The 22,061-nt window shown below is 38.7% G+C and overlaps 1 protein-coding gene across 2 annotated transcripts in view; it reads right to left on the reverse strand.

Moving 5' to 3' along the window:
• The window catches only part of FLT1 (fms related receptor tyrosine kinase 1), a 172,131-nt gene that overhangs the window by 89,540 nt on the left and 60,530 nt on the right, over window positions 1-22,061 (reverse strand). For both annotated transcript variants that reach the window (XM_014843830.3, XM_044777363.2), the window contains exon 11: window positions 4,072-4,186. In XM_014843830.3, the coding sequence (XP_014699316.2) occupies window positions 4,072-4,186 (115 nt within the window). The remainder of the gene's footprint in view (window positions 1-4,071; window positions 4,187-22,061) is intronic.

Genomic DNA, 22,061 nt, shown 5'->3' on the forward strand with positions numbered 1-22,061 from the left:
AATATAAAATTAGGCTTGGGTGGCACATTTGAGCCAAGTGATGGGAAAATAGATTGTGAGAGAAAAAATTGGGAAGTGTGTGGGCAATGAAACACATTCTGTAATTTTGTGATATTAATGTTTCTTTCATGGATTTGCCTCATACAATATACACATTTCTCAATGTAACCTCAAAACAATTTCAAGGGAAATGTTCCTACAACATTAAAATTGCCACAATTCTCCAGCCTTGCAGAATTAATGTTGTAATACGTATTTCCTGTGTGTTTTTTCCAACACAGGGTTCCTTCTACTTCCTATTCCGTATCTACAAACCTAATAGTCTGGCAACCCCATTTAAACAATACTAAGACTCCACATTTGCTATTAGCAACTCCAGTTGATGACTCACTTTTCACAAATCTAGGCCAAAACTTGCAATAAGGAAACTGAATTTTATATTCCTCTGCACCCTTCCTTGAGTTAAACAAAAAACAAACCAAAACAAACAAAAAAAAAGCAAGTCTCTGAAATCCAGCAAGTGCTCCAGCAGGCCCTCCATTCTGCTGATCCGTGGAGTAGTATTGTTGGGCATGCTAACTGAATGACTGCAGGTCAAGGATCATTATTATCTAAGTTGGGACTTTACTTTTTAAAAATGTACAGAAAATAAAAGCAGTTTTAATTGTAAAGGAAAGACCAGTGTAAATAATTCTGAAATAGCAAAACTTCTATTTGTCATCATCATATGAAAGATAATTTTTTTCACATATATAAAAAGATACATCAATAGAAGCTAAAAGTAAAAGTAGTAAATTCTTCTAAATTTAGAACATGTAATTAATTCATGTCAATTATTAACATGAAATTAATAATAAGTCTAATGTGTTACATTACAGCTGCTAATCGAATATGCTATATATATGTCAACTTTGTTTAGGAAAAGTAGTAAAAATTTTTTAATGCAAACAAATTGTTTAACAAATAGTCTTCATTGTATATGATCACAATCAATTTGGGGAATTGCATTAGGTTATATATGACAATCATCTTTATAACAACAGGCAAACCAAGTAGGACAAATATTATTATCTCCATTTTTAGGAGGCAAGAAATCAAGTTCAGAGAGGTAGACTGATTTGCATATGGTTATGCCCCATAGAAAGTGGCGGAGCTTCACCCCCTCGCTCCTGACCGCAGGTTGGACGGCACAACTGCCAACTGTGTCTGGAGATCTATACTTAAAAGCTCTGCAGAACTACAGAACTGCAAGACAATAAATTTTCAAGGCCACATGGAAAAAATCAGGCAAGTTCCTTTATCTCACCCAGGTTTCGTCACTGCACTCCCACTGTTTTCACAGGGCTTCTAATGTGGAGTCAGGTTGCTACTTCCTGGTTCAGGCGCATCAGCAACCTCACCTAGCTTTTCCATTTTCCTTTTGTTTTTTCTATTGTATATTTTTGTGGCTAGAATACTAAAATAAGACTGGAGGATACCACTGAAATTAGGCTCATAAATTCTTGTTTTAATATCTAGCAGTTATCAGTGTATCCACTTGCTATGGTCAGGAAAAGGCAAAGGTGAATTGACACAATCAATGGCATCTTGAGATTTTCTAGTACTTTGTGACAACTAGCTTGCTTTCTACTCTGAGGCAATTTCCTTTTTAAAAAATAGAGTGTGACCCAAATTACACTTTCAAGGTTATAGAATTTCCTCTTTTCTAAGTATTTCGTTTAAACTGCTTTCTCATCGAGAGCTACACATCATGGAATGTTTTAACTACTGTTCATTTGTATTAGAGAAACAGACTTATAAACCACCCACAGCTAGTGCTGTGGTTAGAACACTTCTCCTCAGTCCGTGACAAGTGCTTGTTGATGTTACCATGCGAGCCATTGCCATTGTAACTAATTTCTGCCTTGGGTTAGTTGGCAGGTCACTGGGTTTTGGAATAGGAAGACTTTGGTTTCAGTTTCTCATTTGCCACTTTTAAGCTGTGTGGTTTTGAGCTAATCATCTTATTACCCCAGTTTTTCTTATCTTTAAAATAGAGATAACCACTCTGGCCTGACAAAGAATGATGTTGACATTAGCGTATGTCAAAAAGTTTTATATAATGAATTCAGACATTATTTGTTGCTATTATTTTTTTTATTGAGGTAACATTGGTTTATAACATTATATAAATTTCAGATGTACATCATTATATTTCAGCTTGTGTATAGACTACATCATGTTCACCACCAAAAGTCTAGTTGCCATCTGTCACCGTAAAAATGTGCCCCTCCCTTTACCCCTTTTACCCTTCCCCCACCCCTGCATAGGGAGTGATGCCATCTACTTTGTCACCTTCAAATGGAAAGAGTACAGCTGAATAAATAGATAACACAAACATAACCACACTCAAGCAGATGGCATCCATATAAACAGACTACTCCAAATCAAGATATGCATGTATAAATAGACATTTCAGCAAGGGGTTATTTGATTTTTTTTCCTTTTTAAAGCATCACTACTTCTGTGCCTGATAATACCAGATTTTTAAAGTGTATTTTTCACTAATTCGACAGAAAAAAAAGCCACCAGGTCTGAGATCCACTGGGATTTACCTGGATCACAAGATGCCAGCTATTGCTGAGGTTCAGTGGCGGTTAGGGGAATAGAGAATGAATGGTGCAAGAATGGCAGAAAAGATGCCTGCCAGACCTTGATTAGGGCAGGGAATGTTCCTTTTGGTTAAAAGACTCTCTCTCTCTCTCTCTCTCTCTTTTTTAATTGAGATATAATTGACATATAAGATTATATTAGTTTCATGTGTACAACATAATGGTTAAATATTTGTATATATTGCAAAATCATCACCATACATAGTTAAAAAAATGTTTTTTCTTGTGAAAATGTTTTTTCTTGTGTGATCTTAAGATCTCTTCTCTTAGCAACTTTCAAATATTCAGTACAGTATTGCTAACTATAGTCACGATGCTGTGCATTACATCCCCATGACTTATTTATTTTCTAACTGAAAGCTTGTACCTTTTGACTGCCTTCACCCATCCCCTATCTTCCCACCTCTGGCAACCACCAGTCTGTTCTCTGTTGTCTATGAGCTTGGTTTTTATTTGTTTGTTTGTTTTGGATTCCACATGTAAGTGAGATCATATGATATTTGTCTTTCTCTGACTTATTTCACTTAGCATAATGCCCTCAAGGTCCATCAATGTTGCCACAAATGGCAGGTTTCATTCTTTTTTATGGCTGAATAATATTCCATTGTGTGTATATGTACCACATTCTTTATCCATTCATCCATCATTCTACTTGTAACTTTTTGAGGAACTTCCATACTGTTTTCCATAGTGGCACACCAATTTGCATTCCCACTGACAGCGGACAACAGTTCCCTTTTCTCCACATCCTTGCCAAGACACAAGTCTTATCTTTTTGATAATATTCATTCTAATAGGAGTGAGGTGATATCTCATTCTGGTTTTGATTTGTCTTTCTTAGGTCAGGGAATCTTGATATACTGTGTGTGTCTGTATACCCCAACTTAGGCTTTGCTCTTGCAAAGACAGAGGGACAGAGGGAAAAACAAGATCTTTTGTGAAATGGAAATATTCAGTTTTAAGCTGAAGTCTTATACTAGCTTTTGCTTATTGACATCCCACTCTATGTATGTCAATGATTCTCAGTCCTAGTTACATGCTAGAATCTCCCAGGGACCTTTTATGAACCCTGGGCTCTGCCCTAGAGATTCAAATGTGATAATAATTGGTAGAGTGTTCTAATGTGCAGCTAGGGTTGAGAACCACTGATGTGGACCAGTTTGATGTTCAAGAGGCAGCTCCACCTCTTCCTTTAGGACCAAGTACTCATTACTTTGGAACTGGTAGTCAGTTGGAGAATATAGCAGTTTGAGTACTCTCAGTACATCTCTCCATGAAGACGTATCTCAGATATTGTCTTTCTTTTCTCTAAATTTCTGTTTGAGCATTTGAATTACTTCTGGTTCTAATAAACCCAGAATGAGAGCTGAGTGTGTGTTTTTAGAATAAATATCCCAGTGCTTATTTTTATAAACAATACCTTATTCTTTCCTTCTATTATTGCTGTGCGCTGAGTGATGCTCTCAATTCTGTTTCCTATGTTGCTGTCAGGATCCAGGATAAAGGACTCTTCATTTTTGGAGCAAAAGTCATACCTATTTTAAAAAAAAGTAAGTCATCACTATGTTGCTTTGCAGCATGGTACAGCCCATGGTGACAGGTGAAATCAAAGTCATTGGATAAGACCTCAGATAACAAAGTCACACATTTTCTTCTTTTCCTTAGATTTTTTTTCCCAACATCCATCCTCAAAACTTAAAAATAGCAAATATATTTTGCTTGATCTGAAAAAAACACACCAGTGTATCTCCATATGTTCTTCCTGTTCTAAATGTTAAATATTAAATAAAAATGCATAAATAAGAAAATTTGATACCTAGATTTTAATTAGTTCCTAGTGGAGGAAACATGCAAACACAGAAAAAAATATAAAGTTATGTTAATGAATAGAAACCTCAAGGAAATACTAGCATTTCACATCTATAAAAGGCTGACTTTTGATCAGAATGTTCCATTATACAGCTAATTTTTTCCAGGGTTAATTAAGTGTGTATGGAAACATACATCATGGAGCAGTTACTAAATTCAGTGTATTTCTTTTCAAGTTTTGGGGTATTGTGGCAAGCTCTTTAACTTCTCAAGCCTCAAGTGTTTAATTATAAAATAAGGGTGTTGAAGTTGTTTATCTTTTAAGATCTTTTTTGTTTCTAAAAGTCCACGAAGTCTCTCTTATTATTTTTAACTAGCTAGTAGAATAGCATTTTAAAGAGAGTTTTTGACCTACATTTGGAAGTTAGCATGTTCTCTATAAGTAGGCTTCTGTTTTCATATGGTTTGGTACTCAAATCATTGGTGTAAATATTTATTGATCATTTATTATGTTTTATGTTTCCTAGATTCTATATGAATAAAAAACCCAAACAACAAAAAGGACACTTGAGACCACTGTGACCTGGGCAGTGCAGTGGTATCTAACTGACCTGGCTGCCAGCTGGCTTCCCGCTCCAACAGCTTACAAAGCTGCCGCCAGGCCAGCCCCTGAATGTTGTATTTTTAATGGAATCCTTTTTGCTCCAAAAGCTTCAACTGCAGTGAAGAAAGCCAGGCTTCCTTGTCTGACATCAAGGCTATCCACAGTCCATTCCCTTCCTGCTTTTCCAACCTTACCCCTACAGAAACCTTTTGTCCTAGTCAAACCGTGCTTTGGTTTGGTTAGTTTAAAGAGTACTGAAACAGGAGCCAGCGGACCTGAGTCCTAGTCTCACCCTGACTTCACCTAGCTGTATGAAAAGTTTTCTTTTCTGAAAAACCAGAATAAAATATACCTGCCTTATTAATCTCACAGCATTGTACAAGCATTAAATGACTTAAAGTTTTACTTGGAGAAGTTATGTAAATTAAAGACGCCAGAGAAAAGTAAGGAATTCTTCTGAGCGTATCACAGAGTGTATGCCATGTGCACCCTGATCCCTTCACCTTCACTCACACAGTCACCACTGACTAGACACCCCCTCACCACCCTGTGACCTGATCTTCTCTGAGTGGCTTATCTGATCACTGTGAACCTCACAGCTCTGATGGTCTGAACCACTCCATAAGCCTATAGCAAGTGCACCTTAATTTGTACTGTAATTTATATTTTCACGCCCTGCCCCAATAGGTAGTGACCTGCCCAGAGCTGAGCACTATACCACATGTATTACAATGCAGGTAATTTGCTTTCTACTATTTGTGACAAAATGAATACTGATTCCTTTAAAGCAGCCTTTTGAGATTTAAATATGGCTATATTTGGTACACAATGCAAATATACAAAGAGATATTTTAGGTACCTCAAAAAGATATCTGTGGGCTCCAAGGTTCGCATTTCTCTGCCAGCCTGGGAAGGTGAGGAGAGATGGATGCCCATGGGAGCCGGGCTTGAGTGCCTGCAGCCACCCTTGGCCATCTCTTCTGCTTCGTGATTACCTTAAGTGCTGATGATGTTTATTTCTATATCCCCCTTGTAGATGCAGCTTTCCTCCTACCTCCCAGCCCGAAGAGTGAGTCCTTAAGTGCAGGAAAGTGGTTATTTTTATGATTGCTTGCTCTGGGAGCATTTCATGGAATCATTTTGTATTCTTACCTTCCGGACTAGAATTTGTGGTGAGCAGAAAACTTGCTGGGCTCTAATTTGTACATGTCTTGGTCAAATTCTGGAGATTTTCAACCTGGGAGGAACTTTAAAGCCCAGTTTCCACAAAGAATGAGAGGTTGATCTTAACTTAAGTAGCCAAGGGCAGCAGTGACTTATGTGAGATGAAAATGAGAGGATAAAAGAAGTGAGGAAAAAGGTAAGGTGGAAAGGATTGTGATGATCAGAAGAAAGTTCTGTGATCATTCCTCTCTGGTCCTTGAGCTGAGAAAGGTCTCTAGACGTAAACTATAACATCTGCTGGGTCAGGCTCCCCTCCGGGGGTGCACTGCCCCATAACGTCCTCCCCCGGAGCACTCACCACCTTCTGAGTTTCCATGTAAATCTTCTGAGGCCTCACTGGGCTGGCAGCTACAGGGGGACAGGGCCCATCGACTTATTCATTCTGTCCTCACGGTTAAGCAAGGGCCTATTATGTAATTGGCACTCCTTAAACATTTGTAAACATACACACAAGCATGAGGTACTGACATGTTGTTTCTAGTAAGAGTTTTCATTTGTTTTAAGTATCATTTTTAAACACACTGATAAGCAGAGACATAGTGTGATAAATCCCCATGTACTCATTACCCAGATTTAACAACTGTCAAGATTTTGCTACATTTATTTCATCCATCCCTTATTTCTTCTTATTTTTTCCTTTTGTGATGTTTTTTAAAGCAAATCCCGGACATCATGTCATTTTACCCCTACGTATTTCAGTGTGTCTCTCTTAAAAAATACACACATTTTCTAATATAACAGCAACGCCATTATTACACCTAAGAGAATTAGTATAATTCCATGGTGGTGTTAGTACCTGGTCCATATATCAGATTAAAGTGTTGGTGTTTATAGTTAGATTATAAAATTTAAAATAAAAAAGAACTAATAAGGACTGATCATTCCTTAGGAATTTCTGCTATTTCTCCTAGCTATTCCTGTAATCATCAGGTAAAATAAGTGAACATTTTAACTCTTATTGATTAGTAGAGGAAATCGAACCAAAGAAAAATCACTTTCTCCTTTATGTAAAATATTTTATTGATGAAGTGTGAAAATCATATAAAAGTCACTTTGCCCTATTTTTCATTATTAGTATTCTCCATTTTCTAGACTATAACATCTATACCTTGAACTACTATTTGACCATACGTCTTCCATACACACTCAGAAATATATGACTATATATAATATATATATACCTCACATGTATGTGGGGATTTATTCCATATGGTTACACCATGTGCACGTGTACACCTATGTTAGACATGTGCACGTATACTTGGTATTGTGACATCAAACAGCTGAAGTTCTCTTGTATCTGGAAGAGAAACCTTTAATTTCATTCTTTTTTTCCCCAGAGAAGTGAAAAAGATAAGGGAGGTCTTAGACAAAGATCTTAATTTCATATGCTTGGTCTTCAGGAAGTGCAAAGAAATACGTTAGAGTAAAACAAGTCTAGGCATTTCCCAAGGGAAATGCAGTGTGCCATCCGAGTTCACACGGGGCTGGCAACCTCTAACCCCCACCCCCATAACTCTAAGGGCGCTTACTGATGGCACAAGCCCTAGTATGGAAACTATAGGCTAGACTTACTGCAAGGCCCTCCAAATGAAAACGACAGATACTGTGGCTCTTTTCTAATTTGGGGACTGTTATTTTTCCTTCTTTGTAATTGGAACCGTAAAAATAGAATGTCATTTAGGAGCCTGACTATATAACAGCACTTGAAAAGAGATTTAGGGGGAGGGGAATTTGCCTAAGCCTTAAGAATACATCAAGCTCTTAAGGAAGTAGATTGTGCCATGTTTGAAGATGCAGAGATAATCACTGTGCTGGGAACCGTCTTGAGGGGGGAGGAAGCTGAACAACAAGAGGAAAGCAGCGTTCACTCCTGATTTCGCACAGGAAGTCCACAGCACCTCCTGCCAAAGGCAGATAAGAAAGCTCCCATGCACTATTCTGGACAAGGCCACTGTTATCAGCTTCAGCTCCATGCTGTCCTCTCTATGCTCCAAGCCTCTGTCCCTTTCCTAATGAGCTTTAGGACTCCTACCTCTATTTGCATACAACATGCCAAGTACAATAGCATGGAGGTATTTATAACCATTGAGAGGAAAAAAAAATTTCCGGGGTAAGAGTGTACTCCATGTCATTGCTGTCTATTGCCCTGGAGTTGAAACAAATTAGTTTTGGACTAGAGATTGATATAAATAAATTAAAAGAAATCAGGCAGTTATGCCTCCAACACATGGAGCTGAGACCCTACATGTGACACATCAGTCTGTTTAATTCCAAGTAGGAACCATCTGTGAGACTCTCCCATCTGGTCTAAGTTACCAGGTTTCTTCTCTCACATAATGGGAGAACACCACCCTCCATAGATGGAGATGCCATTACTGACCTACATGCTTTGGGTAGATTTTCCTGTAGTGGTGATGGATTTGCCCTGTTCCCTTCACACTCATAAATATTTAGCTCCTCTGTGACCAAAGACAGATGAAGGCAGTCTGGGACACAGAAAAAGGCAAAGCCAACACTGGAGTCAAACCTATCATCTTGACAATATTGACTGCTGGTCCCAACAGGCAAGCTAACTAGACAAAGGCTATAATAATTATAATACACACTATGCAATATTGTATTCTGCTATAATAAAGATTTTATCTTCTATGCACTAGGCACTGTGCTAAGTGATTCATTTACACTATCTCATTAATCTGTACAACATCCTACAAAGTAGGTACTATTATCCCCCATTTAATGGATAATGAAATTGGGGATTAGATGGGTTAAGTAAATTACCCAAGGCTGAACAGCTAGTGAGTAGCAGAGGCAGAATTTGTACTCAGTTCTGGCTCATTCCAGAATCTATGCATTCAACCCTCATACCATACGTAACATAATATCTATGTACTACCATCATAAAACACAAAATTATTATGCTTAGTAAGAAAAGGCTTCTCAAGTATTCACTACACAAATACCATCACTGTGTTGGGGATTTAATGTCTTTTTTAGCCCTTTTTACATAACAGCTTCTCTCCAGAATTTGGCAAACAACTCTCATCGTACATAACCAAAGTGTATTGAGTGCTCAGTGTGTGCCTGGTCTGCAATTACGGTTTATATTAGAACTCACTTTATCATCCACAGTTCTGAACCCAGTTCCCATTCACCTTGGCAAATTCAGCACAGGAAATACAATGCACGGTGTGCAGCCAAAGGCACCCTTTTGTGTTCACCTTTGCTTTTTCTTAAGTGCTGGCTTTGAACAACTCTGATTTTCTGACTTTCTTCATTCTTCCTGCCTTTCCGCTCCCCCTATCTAAAATGCAAACTGGCCATTTCCTTTCCTTAGAGGATGGATTTTTGCATCTGGTGGAATTAGTAGGGAGAATCCAGCTGGGTGAGCTTTAGGCACTGATGGTTAGTATGTTTTCTTTGAAATGGCTTTTTCGTGTGAGAAAACAGTAGGCTCTGAAGAACTGGGTGAGATGGTTCAACCCTTCATTTAGCCTTTCTAGAAACTGCCCATCTGTTTGGTGCCTATTATGGTACCCAAGACTCCTGTAGTAATCTAGCATAAAATTTTCATTTCATAAATTATTTCCAGCAAGTTTAATAACCACCCCAATTCTAGAAAGTCTACTCTACAGCCTGAGTCTTAAGATGAATCATTTTTAGGACACCCTGTCACCTTAAAATAAATGATATTAAGCTGATCTTTCTTTCAAAAGCTCTGTTCTACTAAATTCTGACTCTTGGCTGACTGAAGGGAAAGGAGTTGTTACTGAGTTGCTGCTAAGGTGCCAGGCCGGGCCAGGAGTCATACACTTTTAAGCTCAACTAATTCTCACAGTCACCCAATGAAACAAGTGTTCTGATTCCCCTTTTCAATAAGGAAACTGAGACCCAGGAAAATCAAATGCCTTGCTCAGATCACAGAAAGTAGCAGACCTGGGATTAGAATCCAGATATTCCAAAATGTTTCTACCACACCAAAGCTCAATCCATCACATGGGATGAATTCTGTTCCCAAGGAACCTCCCCAAACTTCTACCACTATGCTTCACAGGGTACACCTGGCTCAGAGACACGTTAAGAGAGGAAAACTCTGGGAGTCCTTGGAATAAAACTGCTACAAAGTCAGACACCAAGAGAAATGAAACATTAGCTTTTAAGAGAGAGAAGAAGCACGTGTTCCTTTGGTAAAGAGGAAGAGGCAGAGGAATACTGTATAATTATTATTATTATTATTATTATTTTGGTGAGGAAGATTGGCCCTGAGCTAACATCTGTGCCAATCTTCCTCTATTTTGTGTGTGGGATGCCATCACAGCCCTGGCTTGACAAGCAGTGTTTAGGTCCCTGCCTGGGATCTGAACCCATGAACCCCAAGCTGCCAAAGCAGAGCGTGTGAACTTAACCACTATGCCACTGGGCCAGCCCCTTATAATTACTTTTTTGACATAAATTCTGGTTAGTTTTGGTCATAAAAATGTTTTGATGTTAAAATTATGGGAACCATGGGCTTTCTACTGGCCGATAAATTTTATCATTTTTAAAAATATTGCCACAAAATAAAAATCCAACTTTTATCACAATCCTTTTCTTTCCCTGCTAACTTACTTTGGTCTGTGTGATTCCTGGACCTGTTCTGGGATGAAGCTGGCCTGTTTTATTACAAACTTCAACACCTTTATAGCAGGCCGCCAATTTTAAAGAGGGCCTCTGGGGCAGGGGGGCTGCGCAGTGACGAGCTGAGTACCCCAACACCCAGTGGCTGTCTATTTGAGCCTGAGCCATTGCCTAGGAATGTATGCATATATTAATTTATAATTAAAGCACATTTGATTGGGATAGATACTCTAGAAAGTTCTACCACATTGCAAGACAGAGAATAATCTCCCTCTCACTCCTTTTTCTTTTTTGGATGATGAAATTTGAAGACTTCTTGTGTGGACTCTGCTTATCTGTTTAATGGGATTTGACTGCACGTGCTAACTGTGATTAGAATCTGTTTGTAAAGAATATGGAATCATTTCAAGTTAGGAAACAAAGAGGTAGAGCAGTAATAAAGAAGAAGTCAAGGCTGTAAAATGTCTTTTAAAAAAATAGAAAAGAAAACAAAGACCACCTGGAACCTTGCCAGAGGGCATGACCAGGGCTGGTTCCCCACTGTGGTGCGCCATCCTGTAGATGGGCCTGATGTAAACTTTCTTCTGCTACTGTGGGTGTTGTGTCAAAACATTAGTGATAGCGTGTCTGAACCATCAGATTAATAGAATCTGCAAACACTATCTTTTCCCCTCCTCTCACATTTTCTTAAAACAAATGAGAGAGGATGCAAGCAGAGTTGGAAGGAATGTTTAGACAGAATGGTTCCTGCTCCTTTTGCTCCAGGAAAAGGGCCTCGGCCTTTGGGGTGGTCACAGGGTCAGGCTGAAGGGATGCTGGAGGAGTGAGTTTCTTGCGCAGTAAGAGACCTTGTGACGCCTTGGAGGCCATACTGAAAATTACTTCTTGTCTGAATGGAGAGGGCGGAGTGGAGAAGAGTTTTCAGAGATTGAAGGCTTTGGGTCAGCTCCGTGGACAATGGTGGAGGTGATCCAGCGTCCTGGCCACCTCTGTTTAGATAAGAGCTTTTCCGTGAGCGTCTTGGCCTGCACTGCTTCCTGCTCTTGAGGGCCCGGTGGTCCATTCACACTCAGAACAAGGCCTGCCTTCCCAGCCTCTGCTTTCCTTCCTCCTCTCTTTCCTGCTTGCTTCCACTAGGAGCTCCAATACTCCCCCTACCCTTGACTCGGACTCTCTCGCTCTTTTACGGAATCTGAGCCAAGACCAGGGAATCCTTATAACCCCACACCAGGGTGACTGGGAGGCTAAAAGGGTGGATACTTACTTGGTTACACCCAGGTATGGGCCTCAAAGAGAAGACCTCTTTTGTACACTCATTTTTCTTCTTAATGAAAGACTGGTCAGCTGAGGAAAGGTGATTTGGTAACTAAGAAATCTTTAGGGAAATGTTAAGAGTGGCTGCAAATAATATCCTTTACTCTAATATATTCAAAGAATCTTAAGGTATTAACTCCAAATCACTCAATGAAGAATATTTCAAGCTATTGTTACATTTTGTTCTCATGAAAAGGAAGCAAGCAGATTACATATTATATAGTGGTCAATATTGAAACACCCAGAAAGCTTTCGGGGGTGGGGTAGGGAATCACAGTTTAGCATAAGGAATGTAGATTCTAGAGGTAGTCAGACCTGAGTTCAAATCATGATTTTATAACTTTCTAGTTATATAACCCTGGGTAGCAAAAGCCCAATTATGAGAATGATAGTCATAGAAAATTGCTCAGAAGACTTGCAGTCTTTTCAATCCCTTGAATAGTTATGAAATTGTTGGGTCATATTAGCCCACAAAATCACTTTTAATAAATTCTGGTTTGGTATTGTGCCACTGGTCAACAGTGAGGGAATATTATAATTACCAGTCCTGTGACACTCACTTTATAGAACGGGGATGAGGAGTTTGTCTACTACATCTCAGAACATGAGAGAAGAAATCACTTTTCTCAGATCTCAGTTTGTTTTTATCATATGGGCCCTTGATCTTGCAAATATCTATTTCATTTCTCTTTCTCTCTCTTGACAACTAGCAAGTAAAGCACATGAGCCATACCTCCACACTAGTCTTACCTCACTTTCTCCTTTCATCCAGATTTGCTCAATTATTTATTGTGCTTTTTGTGAACCACCTTGAATTCTTTGGGAATGGATGTGTTCTTAAAATTGCTAGCTCAAAAGGAGTTATCCCATATTACAGTATCTTACTAGTTTTATTATAGGGGTTGAAAAACAAACAGAAGGAAAATAATTTAAAGAAGATCCTTTTGCATCAGCAAACGTTACGGTGATAATAAATGAGTTAATTTGTGTAGCATGCTTAGCACAGTGCGTGGCACACAGTAGATAGATCATTAATGTTATTGTCATTTTATTATCTGACTAGATTGAGAGCTACTTAAGAGCAGAGACTATGTCTTATTCATCATTATAACCTCAGTGCCTGGCCCAAGCACCTGGTAACAGTAGAAGAGCACATGTGTGTCTTGCTTAGTTGACTGCCTGGTGAGAAGAATGAATCCTGATAATGGCCTGACTAGATGTGGACTCAACCTCATGTCAGGTGTCAACCCTGCCATCTATCACTTACCTCAAACGTGCTGAAAAAAGGGGCACTTCTGACCCTCAAATGACCTCACACATACCCCCTCAACTAAGCACTATGTCACCACCATCTGTGCCTATCTGTTCACCATGAGGAGTATTGATGAAGACAGAGGATCTGCCTGGGACCTGGATAAACTCATCACCGCATTATCGGTATCTGACAGAATGACAGTCATGGACAATTTCAGCTTAGGCAATGATGCTGACAGGTGAAGGAGCATCTTCTGGTCTAATAGAAAATAGAAAACTAACCAGCAATGGTCTTCTTCTTTCTTCAAGTGTAGGCAGAAATATTGGCCATAATTACTAGCCTCATTTTATTCAAATAAAAAATAATTTGTTCACATATATTCCATTTAAGAAGTAAAATCATGTCCTCTGAAAGAAGTACCACATTTAGTTCCTTCTGTTATTAAGGAATATATACGTTTATTGAAGAGACAAGTCAAATACATGGAAAAATATCAGAATACAATTGAGCACAAACCAGTAAAATGTCAAGAGCCCATATGCTACTATAGGCTGGACAAGATTTAGGTCAATGAGCATTCGAATAGCTGAGGTAGAATTCACAACTCGAGTAGATCCAGGATAACTCCTCTAATTTCCCAAATAATCTGAAAATTCTACCAATTCCAGTCCCATCTTAATTTCTTTGGAGTAAATCACCATAGTCAGAAAACCTGTCCAAAGATGTAACTATGTTTCCTGGGAGAAGATTTTCCTAAGAGCATGGATTATTTTGTCAGATCATCATTAGCTTCCACAGGATATCAGTATGTATATGATACCACTTCAGAAGGAAGTTGCTTTGCCGTGGGCAGTCCCAGAGCAACCTAAAAATACTGAAAAATACTTTCAGCAACAAACTTAGCACTTGCAAGGCACTAGCCACTGGGCTAAGTACTTCATGTATATTATCTCATTTAATTCCCCCAAACAACCTTGTGATGTTGGTGCTGTTATCTTTATGGTACAGATCAGGAAACTCAGATCCTGAGAGGTGGTTTCTTTTGCCCAGAATCACACAGCTGGTAGATGGTAATAGGTGGCAGAGCCAGGATTCAGGCTCCAGAGCCCATGTCCTTAACCTCTAAACTGTATTGCCTTTTTGAATCCTAACCCCTTTTCAAATTGGCTCAAGAACCCAACCCTGATGGCCTAGTGGTTAAAATTCAGGATGCCCCAACTCAGCAGCCCAGGTTCAGTTCTCAGGCACGGAACCATACCACTCGTCTGTCAGTAGCCATGTTGTGGCAGCGACTCACATAGAAGAACTAGAAGGGCTTACAACTAGAATATACAACTATGTACTGGGGCTTTGTGGGGGAGAAAAAAAAAGAGGTGGAGATTGGCAACAGATGTTAGCTCAGGGCAAATCTTAAAAAAAAAAATCAGTAACAGGAAAACTATCGTTTAAAAAAAATTGGCCCTTGGTGTCATAACCCAGGCTTCTCAAGACATATTTGCTTTATGGATCATGAGCTTTTGAAATGACTCCTTTTAATGTCTAAGTAGTTCTTAAAGAACCAATCCTAGTAGTGACAAGTGAAGTGCCTGGTTGGTGATGTGCTAGAAGGCCACTCATTTAGAATCTCCGACATGTCAACCAGAACTGGTTTTCTTGCAAGGTACTTGAACTCTCTGTGCCTCATCTAGAAAATGGTAATAATCATAGTATCTACCTCATAGAAGTTCTATAATAATTAAATGAGATAATACATATAAAGCACATATGAGGCAATTAACATCCTATTGATAAGTTCTTAATAAATTTCATCTATAAAGAAAATAAAAATAGAAATGCTAAGCCATACAGTCTTCTAACCATAATCTTCTATTTGGCTCTAAGTAGTCTCTAAATACCCAGTTTTGTTTTTCTTACCTTACTTATCCAAAGACTTTTTCACACTCACAAGAGAGGATTTCTCGATAAGGTAGTAATCAGTTATCATATCACATAATTTTCAATAATGAGGACAAGGCATGTGGAACATTACAGGCCTAATAAAATGGGATAATATGTACCCATATAACTTTTTAAAAAGCCTGAGTAGAAATCCAAGTTCTTGGATTCTAAGGCCTTGATCTTCAGACACAGAAGGCAGAGTTTCATGGATACAATGCACATAACACATGCTGAAGACATGCCACAGGAAGAAGACCACCACAATGAGTTTGTGAAAGTCTGTCCATCTATAACAGTGACAGCATGTGCCTGTGGTCAATAGATAGCAGAATACCTAGGCATTAGCCAGGGAAGGTGAGCTGAAGCAGAATGACTGACTGGCTCAACTATTTAGCCCCCATTCAAGAAATTCCATGTCAGGTCCAAAACTATCTTTCCAAATTTTGGTTTTCTTTTTTTTTTTTCAACCAAAATCCAATAAGCCAGCCAAATTACTCTTCGAGCATGTTCTCTCCAACTCCTTAATCCATTCCTATCCCCATGTCACTCTATTACCTCTGTGTCCCTCTCCCTTTCCATTTAGCAGTGCAATACCTACCATCATCTACGGGACTCAGATCTTACTTCCTCCATGATGCTTCCCCTAAACTGCAGTACTCATCCAGCATCCATTGAAACCATGTTGGTTCATTTATTCAACCAGATTATGAGCACCTCCCATGGAGACTCAATATAATGTTATGGTGGAAATAAGAATAAACAGGAAACCAGAGACTTGGGCCTACTCCTGGGCTTGCCATTAACTAGCTGTGAGGTAAAGGATAATTATTTATCTTTGAGCCTCAGTTTCTCATCTGTAAAACAAGCTCTTTTTTATCTCTCAAGTTTCTAAATTCTAAGTGAATTAATCATTCAAAGTGACTAAATCAAGGCATGCTGAGGCTAAAATTTGCAGGCTGCATGTCCCCATTTCATCTGCTCATCAACTGTAAGCACTTATGCTTTTTCCTTTATTTTCTTTTGACCTCTCCTTCATCTACTTTGATTAATCTCCTGTGTCTCTTGCCTAAACATCTACGGGCTCTGTGAGGCCCACTGAGGACTGAGTGCTTACTGAATGCTGATCCATAAAATTAATCCCAAACAATAAATGAGAGAATGAGACTTCCTGCAAGAGAATCAAATACCCCTGCATGATGAGAAAGTCACAGAGAGGGACCGTACTCTTAGGGGAAAGTGCCAATTAGCTGTTTGACTTGACATCCTCCTGAGCTTGGTCTTATTTAGACCTGCTCATCCCATTGGGGTTTATACCACCTCAAAGGGTCTACTCCCACCTGCAGGTTTGGGCCCGAACCATGTGCAGGTCATCACTTGTTTCTAAAGAAATTGTGAAATTTGAGTCAAATTCTCCCGATTGTGCTAACCTCCTCCTTTCCTCTCCCAATCTCAGTTCAATTCTAACTCAAGAACTCTAACTCAACAGGTGGACTTTGTGGGATCACTGGTGACAAGAATAAACCCAATAGGGTAGGCCAAACCTATCCCCTCAAGGATTTATGCTCCTTCCTCTGGGAACCCACAGGGATCCACTTTGAGGAGCCTTGTGGACACCAATGAAAAGTAACCTTCTGAAATGCCAACCTCTTTTATTCCATGATCCAAAAACACCTGAGAAATAACTTTCTGAGCTTCAGTTTCCTTATGGGGAAATTATGTGCATTATGTAGAACTGTTGTCCAGATTAGGCATAATGTACGTAAAGGGATGGACAGAACTTTGGCACTGGAAAGGGCTCATTGATTAAATCTATTACAGCTGTTATCATTAAGTAGACAATTGCATTCAAAGTGATAAAACCTCCTATGAGGCTTCTAGAGAAAGTAGGAAGAAACAAGGTCTAGTGACTTGGAGCTCACTATAAGGCACTACCTGGGCCATAGTGTAAATCCATCACACCCTTTCCATCTTCTCAATTCCCAGGTTCTACTTTTTCACCTAAAAGAGCAGTGAAGTTATATTAAAACCACAGACTAGAGTCCATATTTCAAGAAACAGTCTACCAAGTCAATGGAGATATAACTGAAATGGAGATTTCCAAGAATAGGTGCATGTTTGAGTGATTTGTCGTATTTACGTATAACCTAAGGATCTTGCGTCAAGACATTAATTTCTAGATTCAGTAATGAAAATGCTCATTTAATTTTTAAAAATCTGTGACTATGGCCAAATAAAATTTGGGAGGTTCTGCCAGTCTTCTTAAGGAATCTTCCCAAAACGTGTGTCACTACCTTCTTCTGTTATTCCTATTCCTGGGAAGCTACACTGAATTTTGCTCAAAAGATCCCTATAAAAACCATCCAGCATAGACTTCCTATGACTCAGCCTTTTGGTTTAATTTAAACACGTAATGAAATGTTTGATAGCAATTACAGGAGACAGTTAATTCATTAGAAACGATTATTCATCAGACTTACTTTATGAAGAGTGGGAAAAAGAGGAAAATCTCATAAGGCATAGAAAAGTGGCAAAGAGGCATTTGGCAAATGAACTTGTGCTCTGTTCTCAGGACTTGGTATGAAATATTAATAAGGGCTGTTGTCTGAACATTCACACTGGGCAGCATGCACTTCCTCATCCAGTAATTGTATAACAGAGAGCAAGTTTCTCATTAGTAAGTGCACATTCACTTTTGGTTTGTGATGAAAGTATGCTATGTAAGATGACCAGATTTATTCGGTTATTTGTTGAAGCTCAAAGTCCTGCTAAAGTGGTCTTTGGTGAAGTGGTCTTCTTTAAAGTCTCCATTTTTATTCAAGGTTTTGGGTGGCAAATTAAAATTCTCTGTAGCATGCCTGGTTTGAGTCTGCATATCTGTACACACACTGCACAGAATATATGTCAAGAGACACATGGATACAAATTGTATGTATACTTAAGAGGAGTGTGGTAAACATTAAAACATGTAGTATGTGATAATATTTCCAAAAGATGAGGTCTTAAATTACAGCTTCCCTCTGACTTCTGACCTACATTTAGCCCCCAGGAAACGTTGACTTTTTTAATGTTTAAATTGTTCAAACTTTCATTTTGTAGATAGAAAATAGAATATGGGACATAAAACTGTTTCAGCATAAAAATAATAGACATTCATGCTGGCAGTCAATTAAATTTGGGTCCTTGAGTACATTTCTAATTAACTACCATTAACAATTGTTTTGTTTTTGTCTTGTTAATTTTACATACCCCACTGATGCACAAAACTATGTTTCTCCCAAATGATCTATGCCTAACACATCCCTAATGATTCAGGCCTTCCTTTCTTTGCCAATTTGCTGACGTAAACAATAGAGAGATGCAATTAGGCGAGCTCTTCTCAGACTTCATAGATGCCTCTGCTTTCCCTTATTTTGTAGGCCACCCCCCCACCCCCACCCCTCCGCCAACACACACACGTACACAAACCCAGCAAACCACACTTAGTCCTGGAGTGCTCAGCTTTCTCTAGACTCCCCACAGTCCTCTGCTGCTGGGGCAGATGCAGAGTGTTGCAGAAATGGAACATCAAATTGTGTGGCAGGGAATATTATTTTCTATTAAACTTCTAAAGCGTGTAATTATTTGAGGCTCCAGATCTGCCTTACTTTAGAGTTTGGAAGCAGTTCTTTAAGATTCCATGTATGTCTACTCGGTCTTTCTTAGAAAACCTATCATTTTAGCTAAAAAGTAATAAAGAATATGCTACCCCCTCCACCTTACATGAGTTGAGAATCCAGCTACATTTTTCGCATTCTGAAGGGGCTCACTGGCAAAGGACTAAACAAAGCAAGCATGCTTTCAGGGCTAACGGGGCAAAGAATGATAATTCATTTGTATAGGCTGAAGTAAGACTGGCAAAGGTAGTCCAGGTTGGCACTGAAGAAAATATGGTTTGACATGAATGGTGGAGGAGCTGCTGCATTTTTTCTTAATGAGTAATTTATTAATGTTATAATTACTGAGTCATTTCTGTACCACAGAATACATAACTACATGTAAGACTTTTCTTAGAACCAGTCTACTTTTCTATAGTTGATTTTTTCTGTTAATTTGGCACTGATCCTCAGAGTTAATCCTCAGGTCAAATTGCTTTATAATTTATAAGAAGCCATGTGCAACAATGAGGAAATTATTTAAAGCTTTTTTGAAAGAAGAAACCATAATTTTAAGAGATTTTCTCATTTCACTCAATAGCTGTGTGTTATAGGAAAGGGGAAGCACGGCTCTTACCATTTCCAGAAGGGGAAATTGAAGCACAGATTAAATAACTGGCCAAGGTCACAGAGAAGGCAGGGACTGTGCCAAGAATAGAACCCATTTCCTTGATTCCCAGGTATCTATCCGTGAGATTGTGGAATAGACCTTCTACTGATACATATATAGATAGAATAAGTAATAACCAACTATGTTCAATCTTATAGAATTAAAACATAAATGCTAAAGACAAATGGTGTGCCTTTATGTTTTGCACATGGTTGGTGCCCAATAAACATTTATGTGATAAGAAGATGGTTGACAGTATAATTAGATTGAATATTGATGATACACAAAATGCATTTGTAAGATGTGAGCAATGTTAACGTAATGTAAGTAGACGTTTCTCTCTACGTCTTTGTCTTGGTCTTCACAGATAACCAATGAAGAAAATGAGAGTTTCACAAAGAACCCAATATACCTAACTTCTTTTCCATTAAAGGACAATAACATAGTATGTGTTGCAACTTTATCTATTATAATCAAGCAGCGTTATTTATTACCTTGAAATTATAATTTGTGATAGTTAGATGGGGAGAGAGAATTAAAGCAGCCTATGATTTAAAAAATGTATGCTCTAAAAACAAAACTACAGTAATCAAAGGCTGCAGGCCTTAAACCTCCCTATAGGAAAGACCCAAACACAATCAACCTTGTAAAAGCAGGTCTTAGTTTTAAAAAGAAGAAAAGACAACCTCAGAAACAACCAGGTAGACTCTGGACGCTAATGGGAAAGGTGATCTGAGTTAATGGAGACTCTCAAGAAGGATGACCCAGAACAAGCCCACTCACTACCCTCCTGTTTGTGGGGAGTAGATGACCTGTTCAGGCATAAAATTCTCCAGGCAGTTACCTGAGGGGCTCTTTGATATTCAAGTATGCATGAGTAAAAGCAGTCTTCCAACATCTTAGAGTCTTCCTGAGAAAATGTGACTGGTGATCTGAAGTACAAACAGATTATGCCAGGACTGTCCTTTCCCCATTCCCTCCTGGGCTCCTCAAATCCATCCTTTCCACTCCCCAAAGAGGGGCCTCTTCCCTCCAGTCCAATAGTGTTACTTGTTCCTTTAGAGACCAGCTGCCTTAAAGTGGGCAGCCTTATGCAGACAATATTTCCTATGAGACTGTGCCAGCACTGTGGCAAAGCCCATCAAGGACTAGGAGATCAAGACTACCTTGCGACCTGGGCTGTTAGGAGACCACTTAGTTCTTCAAAATCCAGAGGGGAGGTGAAGTTCTAGAAGTCTAATGTGGACTCACCAAGCAAGAGTCAGCCTTCCTAGGTCCCAATCTGCCCCACCCCAGCCTTAGCAAACCCACAGATCAGAATCACTTCCTCCTATGATGGGAAACAAATGAATGGGACAGGCTACACAAACTGGGAGACTTGCTTTATTCCCCCATTACACACTTTTGTTTATTCTTACTTCTATTTTTGCCTAACTCGTCTATATTTCCTTTATTTTATTCTTCTGAAAAGTCATAAATTATCTTTTCCTGAGTTCTACAGCCCAGACCTACTAAATTCCTATTTCTAAAGCACAGCAAAATCACATTTTACTTTCCACAATTTGTGTTCATTTCTCAGAAATGTTAGGTAAAAATTCTCACTGTTGTGAAACTAGCTCTATAGTAGGCAGAAAATTCTTTTCAAGTTCCTTAAAAGTTTTGGAGCCTTATTTAGAGAAGTTTACCCCAATGCAAGCAATAATTACAACCTTACATTTCTATGGCACTCTGTATCTTTCCCAAATACCTTACTTCATTTGATCCTCATATTCTCTCTATGAAGTGTGTATAATGATCCTTATTTTATACGAACAGAAACTGTAAACTGCACACATGTGGAAGGTACTATAAGCTTAACAGCCTTATGCATGCTCCCCTAGGTGTATGCCCACACTAACGTGGAGCAGTTTAGGAGTATCTATTTAGAAGTCTCTGCCAGTTGCTGAGGATGAGAAAAATCCAAAATTCTACCTCATTCAGTGCTAATAATTTATTTTAATGTTATTAAGAATTCAAAAGAAATATTCTAGCTCTCCTACCACTCTACCAACCAAATATGCAGAAAAGTAAAAGCGGTAAAGATTCTGCTATATTTCTTCTCAGCTCATTAGGTATATGAGGTTAAAAGTAACCACGCTTTTTCCCCGTCTCTGTTCTTCCTTATGTTTTAGAAGAACAAATTCTAGGTGAATCAAAAACCACAATGTTATTCAGTTAAAACGTAGCTCAGCAGTTTACCACAATTTTTTTTTAAAAGGAGGAAATTTTTGTTAAATTCATTTGTCGCTCTTAATATCCATAAAGATAAAGTAGTTTAGCAGCAGTTTTGATTGTTTTAAAACAT

Source organism: Equus asinus, chromosome 11, assembly GCF_041296235.1.
Source record: "Equus asinus isolate D_3611 breed Donkey chromosome 11, EquAss-T2T_v2, whole genome shotgun sequence".
NCBI classification, from domain to species: Eukaryota; Metazoa; Chordata; class Mammalia; order Perissodactyla; family Equidae; genus Equus; species Equus asinus.